The sequence below is a fragment of the Orycteropus afer genome, unplaced genomic scaffold (assembly GCF_000298275.1).
Source record: "Orycteropus afer afer isolate SDZICR_OR568_19922 unplaced genomic scaffold, OryAfe1.0 scaffold00264, whole genome shotgun sequence".
Lineage (NCBI taxonomy): Eukaryota > Metazoa > Chordata > Mammalia > Tubulidentata > Orycteropodidae > Orycteropus > Orycteropus afer.
This window is the reverse complement of record NW_006921851.1, coordinates 215,402-231,980: the sequence shown is the minus strand read 5'-3', so window position 1 is coordinate 231,980 and position 16,579 is coordinate 215,402. Positions and strand designations below refer to the sequence as shown.

The following is a 16,579-nucleotide window of genomic DNA, read 5'->3' as shown; positions in this document are numbered from 1 at the left end:
GGTGCACAGTCCGCGCAGTCCCTGGCTGGCAGGGTGATTTTTAGGTTAATTCTTAGGTCCTACCACCAGTCGGGTATCTCCGAGCCACCTGCACTGTCAGGGTCACTCAGTTCACTGTCAGACCGCAGCTCCGTAGGTCGCCTTTTTTTGGTATTTTCACGCAAATTCTTCTGCTAGTTGGGGTTTAGTCCAATTCTGCATCCTTTCCTTCAAACCTCAGGGGTCCAAGATTATCTTCTGTGTCTGTGTTAATTGGTTTCCCTTTCCTTTGTTGAAGAGGGTCTGTGCAATAGTTCTGCCTAGTCTGCCATCTTGCTGGAACACCCCTGGAAAGCTTTTAAGACCCCAGTGACTACTCACCAAAGTAGGTTGTGGAACAAGATTTTTATGTATTTTGTTGTGCCACTTGAGTCTGGTATCCCCCAGTACTATGGTCCTGAGTTGGCAGGTCTGGTAGATCTCTCCCACAGTGTCTGGCTGTCCATGAGGGATTGCTCTGTCTTCTGTTGTTTCTGTAATGATTATGGGTATTTTGTATCACTAGTATCTGTACAAGTTTAGCCTCAGCTGAATCTGTCTTTGTTCTAGAGTAAATCCTGTTCACTGACCCCCATCTGATCTTCTCAATTGTCTATGTGTTTATCTGTTGTTTGGTGTTAATGGTAATGCAGTATTGTGGATATACTGGTATTAGTCTCTGACGTCTAGATCTTATGTGCACAATTTGGTGTCCTCCCTTTCCCCAGTGTTATCATGCTGGTCACAGATTCTTTCCATGCCATCCCTCCCCTTACCCAACTCAGTGTATGGTCCCCAAGTAGTCTGAAATTATCCTCTCTCCTTCCCTCCCATTCCCAGTAACCTACAAAGTGAGTTCCCTTCCCTAATCAAACCCTTCCTTGACTTTTCACAGTAATGGGCTCATACAATATTTGTCATTCTAGGGCAATGGGTTCTGAGTTTGGCATTTGGTGGGCCTGAGAGCTTGATAGGAGTCCACTTCAGAAGTCAGCAGGGGTGAGGGTGTTAGATTGCTACACTGGACAAAGAACTGAGGGAGAAAGGGAAAATTGGGCCTGGCTCATCTAGAAGACCATTTCTGAAGAGATTGTCCTTACCTAATGTAGGGCTTTAGTGACCAGAGAGAGACTGGGAGGGAAAAAGTCAAGGACAGGGAGACAGATGAAAGATCTAGAAGAAGTGCTTCTCTGATTCTTTAGTGAAGGATCTGCTTTCTTTATTTGTAATAATGTTACAGATTAGTACTTCTGGGAAATGCACAGCCACACACTTGGACATTGTGACAATGCCAAGTTGTAAAGGTTTTAAAACTCTTGCTCTCAATTTCTATACTTATCTAGTTGTGGGCTGACATAATAGTTGGATACTGATCTAGTGAGAACAGAAACATAGTGATAGCTAACCGGCCTATACAATTTAGTATGTAGCAGGCATTGCTGTAAGCACTTTTAGCATGTGTTGATTTATATAATCTATAATTCATGTAAAAAGAACTATTATTATTTCCATTTTATAGAAGAGGAAAATGAGACACAGGGAGGTTTAAATTTAAGAAAGGTACACAAATAATTAAGCAGCAGAGCTGAGATTTGAACCCAGAGATTTTAGGTCTAAAGTTTGTGGCCTTAACTACCACTCCATACTGCCTTGCATTAGGGAAAAAGCAAAGACAGATTGGTAGGGTAGGGAAAATGAATGAATGATAAAAAGATGGAGGAAGAAAGGGTCATAAGCCAGTGTGAGAAAATATGCCAGAGAAAGAGAAATAAGGAATAAGGTAGGCAGAGTGAGAGAAAGGGTAACTATGTGGCCAGAGAGATGGAGAAGACAAATTGAGGGGAGAAAGTCCAACTGCCAGGGATGCTGGGATGAGGCATCAGGGCAGAGGGAACAGAAAAGCGGCAGGGTCCCTGTGGGAAGCTGTTGGGGGTGGAAGTGGAAAGCCCTGCCTGGCTTGGAGGTCTATCCTGCTTGGTTCAATTCAGCCCCACTGAGGGTGCCCAGGTTTCATAGTGGCTGTGCCTGCTTACCCACAGGGAGCTGCTTCCTATGCCTGGTGGATGTGGTGCCTGTAAAGAATGAGGATGGGGCTGTCATCATGTTCATCCTCAACTTCGAGGTGGTGATGGAGAAGGACATGGTGGGCTCTCCGGTTCAGGACACCAATCACCGTGGCCCTTCCACCAGCTGGCTGGCCCCAGGTAAATGCAGCCTCATTCCTGAGGCCATGAGGCTATCCAAAACTCTTTAGAAGTGGGGAGACCATGTCAAGGAGTGGCCTGGGCCTTCTTGGCCCAGGATGGACAGATCGGGTGGAATGACAGGGCCCAGAGCCACAGGTCCATAGGGCAGGATAGCCCGTGTTTCCTAGCCTCACCTGCTTGTGTTCCCACACAACGTCCCCTGAGACCACCCCCCCCTTTCTCCAGCCTGTTTCTGAGAAGCCCCTTGGGAGGGCACATCATTCCCAGGTGGCCTATGCTACCTCTGAATGCCCCTTCTGCTCTTTAGGAAACTCTGTCTTGCATGGACCCCAGACTTGCTCTACCCCTTGGGGCTTGTCCCTGGACAGGACCAGTCCCATTTTCTACCATGGCCTTGGCTTATCTAGGAGAGGGTTTTTAAAGGTTTTTCTCACCTGGCCTGGAGATGTGGTGGCCTTCTCTCATCCCCTTGGTGACTTACAGCCTCAGACAACACCTGCATCCTGCCCTGCAAAATGGCTTCCTGGGGTTTAATTTTTCCCTTAGATTCATGGCAAAGTATTATACCTCTTGGCTCTAATAATATTGATACTTCTGGCCCCACTTATTCTGTAGATGCCTTGAAAGGTTGTAGAGTTTGGGGGAAAGGTGGTGATGGTACCTCCAGTTCAGACACAGGCTCCATGTACTGTGTGCTGGTGATTGCATCACACAGCTCATTGATGCTGCCATCTCCTCCTCTATTAAATGGGGATAGTGATGCCCACCTAGCTGTGTGGTATTAATCAAGAATAAGGTATGTGTGGAGTCTACCTCCATGCCTGCTCAAGAAGCGGTAGTCTATTATTAAGTCTTAGGTTAAGGTGGTATTCTAAAAATGTTATAGAATTTGTTACCAAGGTCTATACAGTGGGATGGGATGGAAGGGTGCTAGCTGCCCACTGCCTGGCCATCACTGTGGGGACTCTAGCCCCAGGCCTCCCAGTGCCCATCTCCCACAGGTCGAGCCAAGACCTTCCGCCTGAAGCTGCCTGCTCTGCTGGCATTGACTGCCCGGGAGTCATCCTCGAGGCCTGGGGGCCCAGGTGGCACGGGAGCTTCAGGGGCTGTGGTAGTGGATGTGGACCTGACATCTGTGGCACCCAGTGAGTCGCTAGCCCTGGATGAGGTGACGGCGCTGGACAACCATGTGGCAGGGCCCCTGCCAGCTGAGGAGCAGCACTCACTTGTAGGCCCTGGCTCGCCTCCAGCCTGCGCCCCTGCCCCTGGCCAGCACTCTCCACTGGTGCACAGCCTCAACCCTGATGCCTCAGGCTCCAGTTGCAGCCTGGCCCGGACCCGTTCCAGAGAGAGCTTTGCCAGTGTGCGCCGTGCCTCCTCAGCTGATGACATAGAGGCCATGCGTGCTGGGGCATTGCCTCCACCACCTCCGCGCCATGCCAGCACCGGTGAGGCCCAACTGGGGACTGCTTCTGGGGCACAGCAGAGTCAGCACCCATCGCCAAGTCAGCTTGTGCCAGGACCTCTGCTCCTTCACTCTCTACTACCTGGCATGTGTCTGGGAAGTGGAAATCCCATTAACCACTTATTTAATGTCATAAGTGGCCTTTTCTCCATTAAATATCCATTCATGCTATCATATTCTTGAACTCAGAGAGCCTTCACTGGCCCCTGAACCTAGCTTTCCAGGAGAGACTTGAGCTAAGATGACCATGGGAAGTCTGAGGGGCAGGAGAGGCACTGTGGGCCCTTGCTGCTCCCTGCCCCTCTGGTCAGTACCACTGTCCACTGACCAGGCCTTTCTTGAGAGCTTCCTCCTTTTCTGCCATTACTCAGTTTCTTCATGACTTGTTCCTTGGAGTGGGTGGGGTCAGACTTGCTTGTGCTTGACCAGGCTGTTTCTTAGTGACCCCTTGTCTCTTGAGCTGATCTCATTAGGTCAGCTGTACCCCATGTCCCTGCCTTGTGCTGGGCCTAGTGTCCACTCTAGCTCTTCCTGACAATGGCCTGGCTGCCCTCTGACCCCTCCATGCTGGCCTGACCTCACTCTCCCTCTCTACTCCAGGGGCTATGCACCCCCTGCGCAGTGGCCTGCTTAACTCCACATCAGACTCGGACCTTGTACGCTACCGCACCATTAGCAAGATCCCCCAAATCACCCTCAACTTTGTGGACCTCAAGGGTGACCCCTTCCTGGCTTCACCCACCAGTGACCGGGAAATCATAGCACCCAAGATAAAGGAGCGAACTCACAATGTCACTGAGAAGGTCACCCAGGTAGGTGCCCATCTCCTTGGCTCTCACCTCACTTTGGAGGAGCTTAGAGGAAGGGGATGGGGTGGGCAGGTGTCTGGCCAGGGAGGGGGAGTGCCTGAGGTCAAAAGGAAGGAGATAGCTGGTCCGTAAGGTCTTCATAAAGGTGTGCAGATCTGCTGGCTTGGAGGGGCTGTTCTAGAGCTAGGGTGAGTGAAGAAGAAGTCTGAGAGGGCCTCAAGAAAGGTGTGAGGGGAGGGGCAGGGCCAGGGGCAGGTACAGAGGGCGCATTGGTGGCTGTGTGGCTCAGAGGGTACAGAGTGAAGACACAGCATTGAGGCTAGACAGAGAAGTCCAGCCTTGAGAGGGCTAGGGTAGGCAGAGAAGGTAGCTCCAGGGATGTGGCAGGGTCTGGTTACGGTGTATGTGAGGTGGGTATTGGGGCAAACCAATAGGAGACTTTAGATTAGAAGGATCTGCTGAGGTGAGGTCAGGGGGATGTCTGGAGGATCCTGATTCTGCTAGGCCAAAGGGAAGAGCCAGGCAAAAGGTAGGGGCCAGTGCTACCAAGTATGGTCAGAATGGCCCCAGCTCCTACACTAGGCAAGAGGGAAAGGTCTGGTGTGGGTGCAAAGATATGGACAGGATCAAATCCCTGAGTCTTGACCGAAGAAGATTAGCAGGAGCCTTTTGGAGCATTGTCTACCCCTACCCCTGAGACAGGGCCATTTTGCCCTTGTGCCCCCTCCTGAGTACTGAGCCCTCCTGGCAGCAAGGTCATCTGCAACATCCCCACTCCCCAATCCATCCCAGCTTTGCCTCCTCTCCTCCCCACCCACCATGAGTGAGAAGACTGTCCCACTACTGCTGTTGCCCACTCCTATAGCCCTTCCATGCAACTCCCTGGCTGGCCTGTGTGAAGGAGCTGCTCTCACAGGGCTGGCCTCCCTGTCTACTCCTGGCTTTGCTCCCGCTGTCTCTGGTGCTCTGGGTCCCTGCCAGGCTCCAGCTCCTTGGCCTTGGCTCCAGAATGGTCCCCCTTTCCCCAGATCTCATATCTGGCTGCCCTCCCCTCTAGCTTTTCTACCTCGAGCCCCTAGCATCTGCCTTGCTGCTGCACCTGGCCTGCTGCCTGCTGGGGTATGGGTGCTTGTGCATGTGTTCTTGGCCTTGCTGTACCCCTTACCATGGCTGTTTCTCAGTCTCTGGTTGTCTCTGTCTGACTCTAGCTCAGCTCTCACTCAGACCAGCCAGGCGGAGTGTCAGGGAGACTATTAATCTGTGGTGACAGGCCAGCTGCCTAGTGGAGGGGGAGGGGCAGGGCTGTAGAAATGGCTGCAGCAGAACCCTGAAGCAGGCTGTGGGGGAGGGGTTAGCGGGCTTGGCACAGGGCGCAGGGGCGGGCACGGCAGGGGTGGCGGGTGAGGGTGGGGACCATGGAGAAGGAGGGGCCAGCTGCTGGTGCGGAGTTCTGACTGCGGCCGCACTGCTAGGCTGGTGGCGAGGGGCAGAGCACAGCACCCTGGCAGAGGGACCTACACCAGGGGGCCATGAGCAGAGTGAGCCTGGTGGGCTGCTGCCCATGTACATGGGCAGGGTGACCCCAGCCCCAGGGGCCCGGCCCCAGCCACCCTGGCTTCATGCCAGAGACTGCCCTGGGAGCCAGTCCGCTGGCCTCTGGGGCAGAGCCTGGCCTGGGACTGCTGTGAGGGTTCAGGTGGGGGCTGGCCGGTCCCTTGGGGCCAAAGCAGGCAGGTCAGGGGAGCCAAGTCTTCCATGACGACCACAGCAGGGAAAGCAAGCTGGACAGGGGCTCTGCAGGCCAGGGCCCAGAATGGCCGGGTGAGGCGGGCTGTTCGCATCTCCAGCCTTGTGGCCCAGGAGGTAGGTGACCCCTAGTCCTCTCCTTCCTGGGGCCGGGGTACTGAGGCAGGAGGTCAATGAGCAGGAAAGGGCCCAGACCGTCTTGTCCCTTGGAAGAACCAGGCTGGAAGAAGGCTTCTGAGAAGCAGGCAGTCAAGGGGTGTTCAGGCCTGCAACCCTGCTTTCTAGCCTTAACTTCTGCTTTATTTTCTTCAGGTCTGGTAGCTTGGGTGGTAGTGCTTTCTTCCAAGACTCTCCCATGCTGTGGCTTCTGTGGTCCATAGCCTTCTAGTTCAGAATGCAAAGGGAGGGGAAAACACAGGGCACACAGGGACTTATGAGGAGACTGAGAGGACTGGCAGGGGAGGGAAAGGGTACGGGCAGCAGGTGTGTATGGGGCTTGGGCTCCCCTACTTCTCACTCCACGCTACTGGGTGGACCCTGGGTATAGGAGGCATAGGCGTCCAAGGTTTGGAGCTAGAGTCCAGGGGGGTAGGGTCCAGGGAATGGGAGGGCATGCTGATCTGAGTGTCTTGGCTCACCTCTTCTGGGGAAGGGTAGCTGGACTGTGGTCTCCAGCCCAATGGCTTTATAAGCACCCACTGGGAGTACCTTTTGTCCCTAGCTGCTTTCTGGGGACCTCTGGCATAGAGATGGAGCAGTTCTGAGGAATAGATGGTGAGGGAGGGGCTGGAGGTAAGAATCCCTCTCCCCCTACCTCCCCACTTTCCCTCCCTTGTACTAGAATCAGGGGCCTTGGCATATATGCTTCTTATAGCTAGGGGACAGGTACAGATAGGCGTCTGCCCACCTCCAGGTGAGAAACCAGAATTTGGCTTAAATGAACTGCATTCTATAGGGAAATGGGTCAGGAGGGGTTAAGTGCCTGGGCCAAGGCCATATGGGCAGTGGATGTTGCAGAGCTGAGACAGGCACCTGTGAAAATGAGGTCAGTGGTTCTAGGCCTTGTGCTTATGTATGTGGGTGCACATACATGTGTGCCTGTGTTTATGTGTTGGTGTGTGTTGTAGGTGAACTTGGGAAGAGGGTTACTGATGTTGTGTTTGGTACAGCATAGCCCTAACAGGGCCTGGCCTCTTGCTAGGGAGGAGCCCTGCTCTAGGGGCCTGGACTATCTTCTGCTCATTTGTCTGCAGGGGCCCTGACTGGTTCTTTTTCTTTAACCTGTACTTGCCTCCTGAAAGGGCACCATTTGTGAAAACGTGTTCTCTGCCTTCAGGAGAGGCAACACAGGCTGAAGGCAGGGAAGAGGTAGGAGCCTGGGAACCCTACCACATGCCCCTCCTGGTCAGTGCTGAGGTGCTTCCCCCTCCACGCCTGGAACCTCTGTGGCTCCTGTGTTATGGCCCATCTTAATGTTCAGTTCTTTCCTTTAGGGAGTTTCCTCCAAATAGTTCCATCTTGTGAAAGTGGGTCCAGAGATCTTTGATTTGAGTATGAGTGGGGGAACCTAAGATAGGGTCCTGACAGGCATCATTCTGGGAGCCTAAAGCGGCTCTCAGTGGGGAGGAGCTGGGTGAGGCAAGGGTCAGGTTATGGGTAGCAGGGTCCAGGCTGGGGAGCTGTGGGGAGGGTCTTGGTTTTAATCATATGTCTGTATGAGAGAGGTGCTGAGGCTCAGACAGAGGCTCTAGAGGCAGAATGTGGGAGCTGGGTCTCAGCTCATCTTCACCTGGCTGTCTTGGATGTCCCTATCTGTGACTGTGAGTTGTACAGACTATCTGGCCCCTTAGAGTTTGCCTATGTGAACATCCCTGCGCGTGCATGTGGGCTAGATTAGGTATTCCTGTGTACCTTTGTAGGGGTAGGAGGGGGTGAAAATGGGCTGGGAGGTTAGAGGGCTGTGAGTATCTTGGCCTCTCCTTGCTGAGAGGCTAAGGGATCTGAGATAGGGGCTGGTACCTTTGGGCCAGTGGCATAAAGGGTTGTTTAGGCCCTTGGTCCATGGCTGCCCAGCAGTGGGACTACCACTATCATATATGCTGAGCCGATGCCCCCTGAAGCCATCATGTAGGCTGGGAGCCCCAGGCCTTTGACTGTTTTCTGGGCTGAGACAAGGGTGTGCTTGGGGGGGTAGCATCTAGGGCGAGGCAAGGTCATATGGTAGAGCTATGAGCATGGGCCTGCCTTGTTTGTGGAAAGCTTTACTTCTGGGTGTTACTGCTTAGTGCTCTGAACTCAGGTGTGCTGGAGCTGCCAGTCTGGCTGGAGCCAGGAGGAATCTTCATGCTGCATGGCATTCAGGGAACTGTACTCCCCAAGTCTAGGAGTAGCCAGTTGCTATGACCAGTTTGCTGAGGGGTGAGCATTCTGATTGAAACCTTTTTGCTCCCTCCCTGCTAGACCTGTTCTCCAGAGGCCTCAGCAGAGATGTCACCCTTCTTGAGGTCCCAGGGCCTGGCCTTCCCTGCCCTACACCCTGTGGGACATCATCCCTCCCTGCCCCTTCCCTGTGTGCAGGTGCTGTCTCTGGGTGCAGACGTGCTGCCGGAATACAAGTTGCAGGCACCACGTATCCACCGCTGGACCATCTTACACTACAGCCCCTTCAAGGCTGTGTGGGATTGGCTCATTCTGCTGCTGGTCATCTACACAGCTGTCTTCACGCCCTACTCAGCTGCCTTTTTGTTAAAGGAGACAGAGGAGGGCCCCCCGTCCCCTGACTGCGGCTATGCCTGCCAACCACTGGCTGTAGTAGACCTCATCGTGGATATCATGTTCATCGTGGACATCCTCATCAACTTCCGCACCACCTATGTCAATGCCAATGAGGAGGTTGTCAGCCACCCTGGCCGCATTGCTGTCCACTACTTCAAGGGCTGGTTCCTCATTGACATGGTGGCTGCCATCCCTTTTGACCTGCTCATCTTCGGCTCTGGCTCTGAGGAGGTGGGGCTGGCAGGGAAGCAGAGAGGGACAAGAGCAAGTGGGGTCAGGAGAGAAGGTGGTGGGAGGCAGTGGGAGGGAGTGGACAGAGACAGAGCTGGAGTCAAGATAGTGCCCTACTTACCCCTGCTCCTTCTTCTACTCCACCCCTAAAGACCCACTGTTTCTAATTCATACAAAGTACCCGAGAAGCTAATGGGTGTGGCTGTGACCACCCAACGGCTCCTTTATTCTTGCCACGAATATTATAGTCCTCCCTTTACCACAAACTAGCACAGATCCGTGAGACTTTTGTCCTGGCCCAGCTTATTATAGGTACATCATAAAAAAGCAGCTCCTGGTATTAGGAGAAGGTTTTGGGAAGAGGTATTTGAGATCTCACTTTGGATGTCCCCTCTGAAGATGAGGACAGCAGAGCCCCCCAGCCCTCAGTAGCCACTCCCAGTTTGCCCTCACACTGATGGCCCCTCCCTCTCCAGCTGATCGGGCTGCTGAAGACAGCACGGTTGTTGCGGCTGGTGCGTGTGGCACGGAAGCTGGACCGCTACTCAGAGTATGGGGCAGCTGTACTTTTCCTGCTCATGTGCACCTTCGCACTCATTGCACACTGGCTGGCTTGCATCTGGTATGCCATCGGCAACATGGAGCAGCCACATATGGACTCGCGCATCGGCTGGTTGCACAATCTGGGTGACCAGATTGGCAAGCCCTACAACAGTAGTGGCCTAGGCGGCCCCTCCATCAAGGACAAGTATGTCACGGCCCTCTACTTCACCTTCAGCAGCCTCACCAGTGTGGGCTTTGGCAATGTCTCTCCCAACACCAACTCGGAGAAGATCTTCTCCATCTGCGTCATGCTCATTGGCTGTGAGTGAGCCCATGGGGTAGGCAGGGACAAGTTGGTGCTTCCTAGAGTGACTCAAGGTGGAGGATAGTGAAGGGGCTAGTGGGGCTGTCATGGAGCAGCAGAGCAGAAGAGTAAGGCAGGGCAGTAAAGGAAAGTAGAGGGCTTGGTGTGTTTGTGTGCATATTTGTGCTTCTTTGTGTGTGTTTCCACCCCAGTTGCACACAAGCAGGTGTGTGTCATTGATGTGACACAGGGGCTGAGTGAGGGTCCTACAGACACTGACTGCCTGTCTCCCTTCCCCTGCCTCCCAGCACTCATGTATGCTAGCATCTTCGGCAACGTGTCAGCTATTATCCAACGGCTATACTCAGGTACTGCGCGCTACCACACGCAGATGCTGCGCGTGCGGGAGTTCATCCGCTTCCACCAGATCCCAAACCCACTGCGGCAGCGCCTTGAGGAGTACTTCCAGCATGCCTGGTCTTACACCAATGGCATCGACATGAATGCGGTGGGCCACCGGCTGGGCTAGAAAGTGGGACAGGGAGGCCTCCCCGTGGCTGCGTAAGGCTACCTCACTGGCCAAGGCTGTACCTGGTAGTTCAGGGGACCCCTTAGTGTTAAGGATGACCTGAGAGATATGATTGCCCACTTTGCCCATGTGTTCACATATAGTAGAAGGGCTCCCATGGTGGGGCAGGCACTTCCATGCAGGCTGCCACATTTAATCCTTACTGCAGGGAGCATCTTGCCCCGAAGTGGCCTCTTCACAAATAAGAAAATGGACCCTAGGAACAGGAGGGGTGTTCCCAAGGTGGCACAGCTCATCTGGACTGGGGCATGGGAAGGAAAGTGAGGCCTGGAGGGATGGAGTTTTCCTGAGATGGAGGGTGTGGTGGGGAGTGGGGACTCTGGGGCTGTGCTCCAGGTGCCGAGTAGAGGTGGTGCTGAGCTTCCCCCTCCACCCCCCAGGTGCTGAAGGGCTTCCCCGAGTGCCTGCAAGCTGACATCTGCCTGCACCTGAACCGCTCACTGCTGCAGCACTGCAAGCCCTTCCGTGGGGCCACTAAGGGCTGCCTGCGGGCTCTGGCCATGAAGTTCAAGACGACCCATGCGCCCCCTGGGGACACACTGGTGCACGCAGGGGACCTGCTCACTGCCCTATACTTCATCTCACGGGGCTCCATTGAGATACTGCGGGGCGATGTCGTTGTGGCCATCCTAGGTATGGCAGAGGTGGGGGCTGGACCAGATGTGGAGTGGCCAGAGGCCTCAGGGATGCCCATGCTCAGGCACCCCAAGATAGGCAGCCAAGAGAAGCTCTACCTAGGGGGGCTGTTGACCTCACCCTATTCTCCTTGGGGTTTCCCCACAGGCAGTGAGACACCCTGCTTCCTTAAAGCAGGATGAAATTAGACCCTCTGAGGTGGGCAGTGGCAGGAGGAAGGGTCACTTGGGGCTGTACATTGGGTCAGTGAGGGGCCAGCCAGTGGATGCTGTAGCCTCATGCCACAGCCTTGCCTGCCCAGAGGGTATACTGCCCCTTTCCTTTCATTTCTTCTTTCTCCCCACTGTACCTGTGGATTGGGTGCCCAGACTGGGGACATTCTGTCTTCTGCTTGACCTTTCCTTGACTTTTACTCTTTTGACCACAGCTCGTGGTAGGAATTTACAGGATTTTATATCTCAGTTAGCACAAACACACACTTCCTTCACAAACACAACCCACATGCGACTAAAACCATAATTCCCTTATGTACTTGGCTTTACAACACAAAGGAGTTCTGGTGGTTCAGTGCCTAAGGCATTTGATTGTTAACCAGAAGGTTGGCAGTTCAAACCCACCAGCCACTCTGTGGAAGGAAGATGGGGCAATCTACTTCTGTAAAGATTTAATGCCTCCGAAGCCAATGGGGGTGGCTTTGAGTTGGAATCAACTCGATGGCAGTGAGTTTTGTTTTGTTTTTTTTCCTTGGTTTTACTACACTAAGTGGGCCTTATATATTCTGGTATTTTCTGTCCTAGGCTTCCTAAGCTCAGCCATTCTCTTTTCTTTCAGCAAGGTGTTATGATTTGTAGCCTGGAAACCACAGCTTGGGAAAGTTGGTGATTGGGGTGGGAGGATATTTATGATATGGGGTTTTGGGGTAGAAGTGGAAGTAGAACCCAGGGGTGTCAGTGCCATGGGCAGAGTGGAGCCTTTGGGCAAGCTCAGTGGACAGGCTTCAATCACTGGGAGTGCAAGGATCCAAGGCTTCTGTCCTGCCTGTTGGGAGCTGAGAGAGATTGGACTAGTTGTGTGCTGGGTGAGGTGGAGCCAGGCCCAGGAGGGAATGCTTGAAGGGGAGCTGCCAGCTGCCCTTACCTTGAGCTCCCCCTACCTCCTGGCTGGCAGGGAAGAATGACATCTTCGGAGAGCCCCTAAACCTGTATGCACGGCCTGGCAAGTCCAACGGAGATGTGCGTGCCCTCACCTACTGTGACTTGCACAAGATTCACCGGGATGACCTGCTTGAGGTGCTGGACATGTACCCTGAGTTCTCTGACCACTTCTGGTCCAGCTTGGAGATCACCTTCAACCTTCGAGATGTGAGTGGCTTCCCCACTGGGCCTTTATCTCTGGAAGCCCTGTCTTCTGCTCCCAGCTGTGTGGCCACCCCACAGGTTGTGATGTGAGAGTGTGGCTCTTGTTCTGGCCTTAACCTCCCTTTTTGTTTGGTGGTGCTGTGGCCAGACCTGGTTGTGAAGTGCATGTGGCTACTCTCCCAGCCCCACCCTCTAGCTGTCCTGTGTGAATGAGGGACAGAGCCTGACTTGGTGGGGCGGGGCACAACAAGCCCTGAGCCCGGTTTTGATTGCAGACCAACATGATTCCTGGCTCTCCGGGCAGCACAGAACTTGATGGCTTCAGCAGGCAACGTAGGCGCAAGCTGTCATTCCGCAGGCGCACAGACAAGGGTGAGACAAGGAGAGGGAGAGCCCCACAGGTACCCCTGCCTCCTCTTGTGTTCCCTACTCCTTACCCTATCCTTGTAAGCCCAGGTAGTGTAACCTCCTCTGGCAGGGGTAGTGCCTGGGGCTCTACAGTTTTCATGGGACTGGGATTCTGGTGGATGCTGCAGGACAAAGGAAGGCAAGAGGGTTAATGGTGGGGGTCAGAGGCCCCAATAGGCCCGGAGGACCCTGTGCTCTTGTGGCTGAGGGTGGAGGAGAGCTCTGCCTTCTCTGGTTGGCAGTCCACTTGTCCGTGGGGAGAGATAATAGAGGAAACAACTGAGGACAAATAGCCTCCTGCATTGTCCTGTCTCAGCCTTTATAGATTCAGGGGCTCTCCAGTGATGTTATTCTTCCCTTCACCTCCCCTACTTCTCTTGCTTAGAGGCCCTTAATGTTCTCTGTTTCTCACAGACTTCGAGCAGCCAGGGGAGATGTCATCGGCCTTGGGGCCAGGCCAGACAGGAGCAGGGCCGAGTGGCCATGGTCGGCCAGGAGTGCCATGGGGGGAGAGCCCATCTAGTGGCCCCTCCAGCCCTGAGAGCAGTGAGGATGAGGGTCCAGGACACAGTTCCAGCCCCCTCCGTCTGGTGCCCTTCTCCAGCCCCAGGCCCCCTGGAGAGCTGCCAGGTGGAGAGCCCCTGGCCGAGGACTGTGAGAAGCACAGTGACACTTGCAACCCACTGTCAGGTATGAGCCAGATGAAGTAGGGGGCCAGAGTGGACAGTGGGCAGGATAGGGATTGACCTGGCCTCACCTTGACTCTCTGGCTCCAGGTGCCTTCTCAGGTGTGTCCAACATCTTCAGCTTCTGGGGGGACAGTCGGGGTCGCCAGTACCAGGAGCTGCCTCGCTGCCCTGCCACCACCCCCAGCCTCCTCAACATCCCCCTTTCCAGCCCAGGCCACCGACCTCGCGGTGATGTGGAGAGCAGGTTGGATGCCCTCCAGAGGCAGCTCAATAGGTGAGGCCAGGGAGGCAGGTTAGCCTGGCGCTGTGTGTGTATGTGCAGAAAGGGGCTCAAATAGGATACAAGTGTGATGCTCGTGTCTGGATGTGGTTTGCTGGCCATAGTGGTACGGGGAGGAATGTCTGATCTGCCTAAGGCTATCTGTATGTCAGGCATCTGGGCCCTCTCCTTCTATCAGAATTGAGTAGCGGCAGCCACCACAGAGGTAGAAGGAGCCCAGATTGACCAGCTGGCTCCTCAGGAGTGTGGTACCTGAGTTGCAGTGAATGTTGTCTCCTCTTCCCTTGAGACCCAGGTCACCTCCTCCCACATGGCCAACATGTCTGCCCACCCTGCTCCTTCCTGCCCTCAGACTAGAAACCCGGCTGAGTGCAGACATGGCCACTGTGCTGCAGCTGCTACAGAGGCAGATGACACTGGTTCCACCCACCTACAGCGCTGTGACCTCCCCAGGACCTGGCCCCACCTCCACCTCCCCTCTGCTACCTGTCAGCCCTATCCCCATTCTCACCCTGGACTCGCTTTCTCAGGTACGAACCGAGCCCCCAGCCCTGAGTTTTCTGGCCTGATCTCACCCCAGACCCCTGTGCTGCCCTTTCTTCCTGACTCTGTGCCAGGCTACCTCCCTCTGCTGTCTACCCTTCCATAGGGTCTGACTCTGAGGAGGGCTACCTTGGGTGCACCAGGCATGGGGAGAGAGGCCTGAGGGTTGCCACACAACCTGAAGGACCAGCTCTGCTCCTGTGCCTTTGGAGTGGGCCACACGTGGTCTTAGGACCATAGTCTCCTAGAGAGAACGTGATGAAGCCTGAGGTGTGGTTGGGGAAGGGGAGCTGCCTGCTGGTGTGGGGCAGGACTCCAGTCCTTGCTGTGGTCAAACTGAACCCCCACCACCGCTGTGGGACTCTGGCCCTCAGTACTGACTACATAGTAGGGTTTCTGCAGAGGCCTTCCTTAGGTGTTGAGGTGAAGCTCATAGTGGAGGCTTCCTGGGCCTTCATCTCTGCCCTCCTGATGGAAAAGGGGCCTCTGTTGCCCTTTGTTCTCTGCCTGCTGACAGGATAGCTGTCTCTGGGGTGCTTTTGACTCGGTCCCCAGGGCCCTGAGAAGGGGTTTCTTCAGCTTCCTGCTTAGCCCTGATCTGCTCCCTCCCTCTTTCGCTCCTGCCTCCTCTGGCATCTGCTCTCCCTCCCATATGCTGCCTGCTCCTGTTTTCAGACACCAGGGCCCACGTCAGCAAATGTGCCAGTCTCCCCTCACAGACTCCCCCGCTGAGCTCACACTAGCATGTTTGCTGCACACACAGACGCTTTGCCTGCCCTAGCATTCTGCCTGGGCTCCGCAGCCCTAGACTGGCCTGTCTCTGTTTCTAAGTCTCTGAGTTCTTTCTGGACTGGAGGAAGGAAAATTCTCTTTCTGTCCCAGCTTCTGCCCCAACTCAGGGCCTCCTTATCCTAGATTGGGTATGGACTCAGCTATGTTCCCTGGGGAAGGAGGAGGCTATGGCCTGGAATGTTCCATGGGCAAGGCACTCTGTCAGATTGAAATGCTCTTTACTCCTCTGTCTGGTCTGCTGGGAACTCTTTTCTCTCATCCAACCTTAACACCTCTTTTGGTGGTCCTGGTCTGTCTACCTTGAACCTCTGTCTCAGTCTTAAACCCTTCTCTTTGTCTACCTTCCTGCTCCCTCCCCTTCCCACTCCTCCAGGGTTCTCTGCCTACTAATGCTCAGTGTTCTTTACAGGTTTCCCAGTTCATGGCATGTGAGGAGCTCCCCACAGGAGCCCCAAAGCTCCCGCAAGATGGCCCTACCCGACGCCTCTCCCTGCCAGGCCAACTGGGGGCCCTCACCTCCCAACCCCTGCACAGACACGGCTCAGACCCAGGCAGTTAGTGGGGTTGCCCAGTGTGGACACGTGACTCACCCAGGCTCAGGGCATGACTTGGGCCCCTCCCTTCTAATGCCCGTTCACCCCGGCTGTGGCTGTGGATAGCACAGTTTCTCCCCAACCCTCAGGACCATCTCCTCCTGCAGTCTCCTGGGCCCCAGTGGGAGGGGCAGGGGCAGGGCTGGGCAGGGAAGGGGCCTGTGGTCCCACCCTGCCCTGAGGGCATTAGCTGGTCTAACTGCCCGTAGGCACCAGGCCTGGGCCTTAGGCACCTCAAGGACTTTTCTGCTATTTACTGCTCTTATTGTTAAGGATCATAATTAAGGATCATATGAATAATTAATGAAGTTACTGATGACTATGAATAATAAATACTTATGCTGAAGAGACTCTGGTGGTACTGGAGTGGGGTACAGTACTGCCCTTAGCATGCTGGGCTGAATGTCTATATTCAGGACACACTGTATGTGTGTGTATACTGGCCCATTTTTGCAGGAACCCAATGGGAATGACACAGGCCACCTCCAGGCCTTCCTGCCTGCCTTGGGCCTGGGCTCTGGGGAATAATAGCCACACTGGACTGTTTAGAGGTTAGAAATAGCCTTAACGGTATGCAAAACCTGGAGTCCAAC

General features: G+C 54.5%; 1 protein-coding gene across 1 annotated transcript in view; it reads left to right on the top strand.

The window, feature by feature from the left end:
* KCNH2 (potassium voltage-gated channel subfamily H member 2) overlaps positions 1-15,952 on the top strand; it is a 43,780-nt gene extending 27,828 nt beyond the window's left edge. Inside the window, exons 3-15 of the mRNA XM_007950110.2 lie at positions 2,058-2,222; positions 3,227-3,673; positions 4,291-4,502; positions 8,823-9,251; positions 9,728-10,115; positions 10,407-10,606; positions 11,068-11,320; positions 12,491-12,684; positions 12,957-13,053; positions 13,504-13,779; positions 13,866-14,052; positions 14,411-14,588; positions 15,803-15,952. Coding sequence (XP_007948301.1) covers positions 2,058-2,222; positions 3,227-3,673; positions 4,291-4,502; positions 8,823-9,251; positions 9,728-10,115; positions 10,407-10,606; positions 11,068-11,320; positions 12,491-12,684; positions 12,957-13,053; positions 13,504-13,779; positions 13,866-14,052; positions 14,411-14,588; positions 15,803-15,952 — 3,176 coding nt within the window. The remainder of the gene's footprint in view (positions 1-2,057; positions 2,223-3,226; positions 3,674-4,290; positions 4,503-8,822; positions 9,252-9,727; positions 10,116-10,406; positions 10,607-11,067; positions 11,321-12,490; positions 12,685-12,956; positions 13,054-13,503; positions 13,780-13,865; positions 14,053-14,410; positions 14,589-15,802) is intronic.
* The last annotated feature ends 627 nt before the right edge of the window (positions 15,953-16,579 follow it).